The sequence below is a fragment of the Nanorana parkeri genome, unplaced genomic scaffold (genome assembly GCF_000935625.1).
Source record: "Nanorana parkeri isolate BGI_ZX_2015 unplaced genomic scaffold, ASM93562v1 scaffold1233, whole genome shotgun sequence".
NCBI lineage: Eukaryota > Metazoa > Chordata > Amphibia > Anura > Dicroglossidae > Nanorana > Nanorana parkeri.
This window is the reverse complement of record NW_017307501.1, coordinates 467,729-469,508: the sequence shown is the minus strand read 5'-3', so window position 1 is coordinate 469,508 and position 1,780 is coordinate 467,729. Positions and strand designations below refer to the sequence as shown.

General features: G+C 44.7%; 1 protein-coding gene across 1 annotated transcript in view; it reads right to left on the bottom strand.

Annotated features, from left to right (window-relative positions):
* EPB41L5 (erythrocyte membrane protein band 4.1 like 5) overlaps nucleotides 1–1,780 on the bottom strand; it is a 73,041-nt gene that overhangs the window by 32,504 nt on the left and 38,757 nt on the right. The window contains exon 16 of the mRNA XM_018568717.1: nucleotides 301–468. Coding sequence (XP_018424219.1) covers nucleotides 301–468 — 168 coding nt within the window. The remainder of the gene's footprint in view (nucleotides 1–300; nucleotides 469–1,780) is intronic.

Below are 1,780 nucleotides of genomic sequence, written 5' to 3'. Positions count from 1 at the left end.
CTTTCTTAGAGGGTCATTTAAAGATATTCATGAAAGATCCGTCACTGAACATCATTGTACCGGGCACAGTAACAGAACCCCATTAGATGGGGGTCAGGTGATGGAGGGACATACCCAGCCTGACCTGTAATAGTTTTAAAGCTTACAAGAAAGAATTAGAACATGACATGGTCATCAGGTGAGATCAGCAAGTCTGTTATCCAATCCTGGTCCAGGTTAAGTCCGTTTGGTGGTTTCAGGTGTCTGGTGCTCCACCTTGGGAAAGTCTTTGGTAATCCGGGATCGCTGGAGAGCTATTGCTCGGTCATGGTTTCTCTGGCGGGCAGGCCCCGCAGCTCGATCGGCCGCCCGGCGTTCTTGGCGTTCTGCTGAGAAACAAAGTGAGTGTAGCTCTTGTCCGCCAGCAGCGACGAGGAAGAGGCCTCCGACTTCCAGCGGCTCCCGCCTTCCGCTGCGCTCCCGGGCGGCCTGCGTTTTTCAGAGAGCAACGGAAGTAAGGTACAGAGCGTAATGAAGTGAAGGAGGAGAGCAGAGCGAAGCGCCCCCAACACCTGAGAGCAGCGGATAGCCAGAGGAAGGGCAGGCAGGAGGAAGAGGAGGCAGCAATCACCGCTTAATCATCTCAGGAAGGTTCATGATCGAGATTAGATCCATCACAGAAAATGACCAAAGACTCATGAGTAACAAAAAAATCAAACGGGGGGGCGGGGGTGCAGGATTCAAAGAATTCAGATTAACCTTTTGATATACAGGGGTCATTGAAAGACTAGACTTCCAGCCCAAGTTTAGCAGTTTCAGATCAGTAACCTGGACAATAACACTATGCCTAACTAAGTAATGTTTAGTTTGGTTTTCAATGGCATATCAGGCTCCTATTTTGTACATTTTGAGCAATGCCATGCTCAGGGGTTTTTATTTTTATAGGCTGATGGGTGTAATTGCATCAGACAATTACACTAACAGGAGGCACACTGCCATCTTCAGGCTGCACTGGTATATGCACCTAAAGAGGTACGTGAACAAACCTCCAGCCTGCATGTAATCACTATGATTGGTAGTCATGATTATCACATGATTGGCCATTAGTTCTGACTTGAGCAGTCAGAAACGGCACAGTTCCACAACTAGGTGCATGCACCCCCTGCACACTCCTAGCTTTCAAATGGGGAAAGCAGATTAATGTTCCCTTGGCACAGGAGCCCACATCTGTGAACAATAATCAGGAAATTGTAAAAAGTCAGAGACATAAGCGACCAGAATAGAAAAAAAAAAAAAATTAAAAATCTTTAAATCAAGTTCTTTTCCTGATCCTGTTGCACTGACATGTGCGCTCATGTGACACTCTGGTGGTAAGAGTCGAGGAGCCTCCTCAAAGCACAAGGGCGTCAATTGGCCATAGCTCAATGCTCCCAATTATTGCTGCGCTTATAGTCACCAAATGTGTTTATTTTCTCAATTTACTAAAGTTTTTATCATACAGAATTTACAATATATGCGACACATTAGCTACTTTTGTGGTATTTGTATGTAAAAAATGTGCAACAATTATCACACTGAATTTTAAAGATATTGTTGGCTTCGGGTTTGGTGTTAAATGAAAAGTTATATACGGAGGAATAGAGGCTTTCAACATTTAATGCGCAGTGCATGAAAAATGCCAATTCCACATCCATGAGATATTGATTTTGTGACGTGATGTGGTTTTGGGAGCCCTCAGGTCTCATTCTATTGTGAATCACACTTCACTAAGGAACCACAAACTTCCGACGTACTAATTGAG